The sequence below is a fragment of the Octopus bimaculoides genome, chromosome 11 (assembly GCF_001194135.2).
Source record: "Octopus bimaculoides isolate UCB-OBI-ISO-001 chromosome 11, ASM119413v2, whole genome shotgun sequence".
NCBI lineage: Eukaryota > Metazoa > Mollusca > Cephalopoda > Octopoda > Octopodidae > Octopus > Octopus bimaculoides.
The window spans coordinates 20,871,916-20,874,163 of NC_068991.1; the positions used below are offsets into that span (position 1 = coordinate 20,871,916).

General features: G+C 41.9%; 1 protein-coding gene across 4 annotated transcripts in view; it reads right to left on the minus strand.

Moving 5' to 3' along the window:
* LOC106869305 (thyroid receptor-interacting protein 11) overlaps nucleotides 1-2,248 on the minus strand; it is a 214,951-nt gene that overhangs the window by 186,838 nt on the left and 25,865 nt on the right. For all 4 annotated transcript variants that reach the window (XM_052971565.1, XM_052971566.1, XM_052971568.1 and 1 more), the window contains one exon: nucleotides 1,572-1,704. In XM_052971565.1, coding sequence (XP_052827525.1) covers nucleotides 1,572-1,704 — 133 coding nt within the window. The remainder of the gene's footprint in view (nucleotides 1-1,571; nucleotides 1,705-2,248) is intronic.

The following is a 2,248-nucleotide window of genomic DNA, read 5'->3' on the forward strand; positions in this document are numbered from 1 at the left end:
GGCTGAGCACTCCACAGACACGTGTATCCTTAACATAGTTCTCGGGGATGTTCAGCGTGACACAGTGTAACAAGGCTGACCCTTTGAATTACAGGCATAACAGAAACAGGAAGTAAGAGTGAGAGAAAGTTGTGGTGGAAGAGTACAGCAGGGTTCTCCACCATCCCCTGCCAGAGCCTCATGGTGCTTTAGGTGTTTTCGCTCAATAAACACTCACAACGCCCGATCTGGGAATCAAAACAGCGATCCTATGACCGCGAGTCCGCTGCCCTAACCACTGGGCCATTGCGCCTCCTATCATGTCACTAGAGAGGATGCATACAGTAGGACTAAAGAGTCCTCTCCATTCTGTGTTATGTGTATTTGTTTAGCATTACTGTTCTCCTAGACTAGTTGCAAGCACAGTCCTCAGTCATTACTTCTTAACACGACAGTTTTTAGAGCAAGATACCCTGAGTGAGATTGACTGAAATGATGATGAACTATTACACACTTTCAAACACAGATGCATCTGAATAGTACTGTCAGAGAACAGGTTGGATATGCATGACTGTTTTATCATCATCATCAGCATCATCATTTGAGATCCATGTCCTCTGCTGGACAATTCCTGACATTGAGTAAAAGAAAATACAGGAGGATCAATTATGATTTCATCCAATATATTCCCCTCTCAGATTCACACACTTATTGCAATAGTCCATCAGTTTTCCTAAGCTCTGTAAAAGAACTCAGAAGGTTGGGCATCCAACAAGGTCTTTCATGATACCCTTAAAACAAGGAATTTTACAGCAACCCCCCTACCTCGTATATCATCATCATCAATCAGAATTAGCTATGAAAAGGGTCATGGAGAACTATGCACAACAACCTTTTCTCCAGAAATGAAGAAGAGGGCTTCAGGGAGGTAGTAACCCCATCTCTTAGTAAGAAGGACTGCTATGCTACTGGATCTGTAGCATAGCAGTTTTATGGCTAGATGCCCTTCCTAATGCCAGCTGCATTACAGAAAGTACTGGGTGCTTTTTTTTCTTTTGTGCTACCAGCACTTAATAGTACATAATTGTTGTTGTTGTTGTTGGCACTCCATCGCTTACGACATCGAGGGTTCCAGTTGATCCGATCAACGGAACAGCCTGCTCGTGAAATTAACGCACAAGTGGCTGAGCACTCCACAGACACGTGTACCCTTAACGTAGTTCTCGGAGATATTCAGCGTGACACAGTGTGACAAAGCTGACCCTTTGAATTACAGGCACAACAGAAACAGGAAGTAAGAGTGAAAGACAGTTGTGGTGGAAGAGTACAGCAGGGTTCTCCACCATCCCCTGCCAGAGCCTCGTGGAGCTTTAGGTGTTTTCGCTCAATAAACACTCACAATGCCCGGTCTGGGAATCGAAACCGCGATCCTATAACCGCGAGTCCGCTGCCCTAACCACTGGGCCATTGCGCCTCCACATAATTATAAACTATTAAAACTAAAACACAACCAAGGTAAATAAAATTAAATATAACTTAAGAAAAATATTGGTAGGAAAAGACAAGAAAACCTCAAAGTTGCACCAACTTACCAGAATTCCGATTTGAAGAATCCGGATAAAATGAAGATTCTAATGGAGGCGATTTTTGGTCTTTAGATACAACAGAGTTGATATGGGCCTCTTGGAGTTCATGGTTCTGTTGCTTCAGCAGCTGGTTTTCCTTCTGAAAATTAAATTGGAAAAAATACAGATTTCTTACTTTGTCACAACCCTGCACACCTGTAGGGGAGGAGACGTACAGGTTTTAGAATTAATTTTGCAGTATGGCTGAGATAACTTATTTTGGGAACATCATTATCATTATCATTGTCATTTTAACATCCATTTTTCCATGTTTGCATGGGTTGGACGGAGTTTATTATGGCATATTTTCTATGACTAGATGCCCCTGCTGTCACCAACCCCCAACTGTTTCCAAGTAAAGCAATATTTCCCTCTTTGCATGGTATGACAGTGACACTAACAACTATCACGTGGTGATCAAGACAAAGAGACACAAAGACAGATACACAAACTGAAATATTTATATACATCTATACATACACACACACACACACACACACATATATATACAGATATATATATCCCCCTCTCACTCTCTGGGAGAGAGGCACAAGCACATACACAGACATATACACATGCAGCAGTAACTTCTGCCTACCAAATTCAATCACAAAGCTTCTGTTGGCGTCCATATATCTATATAT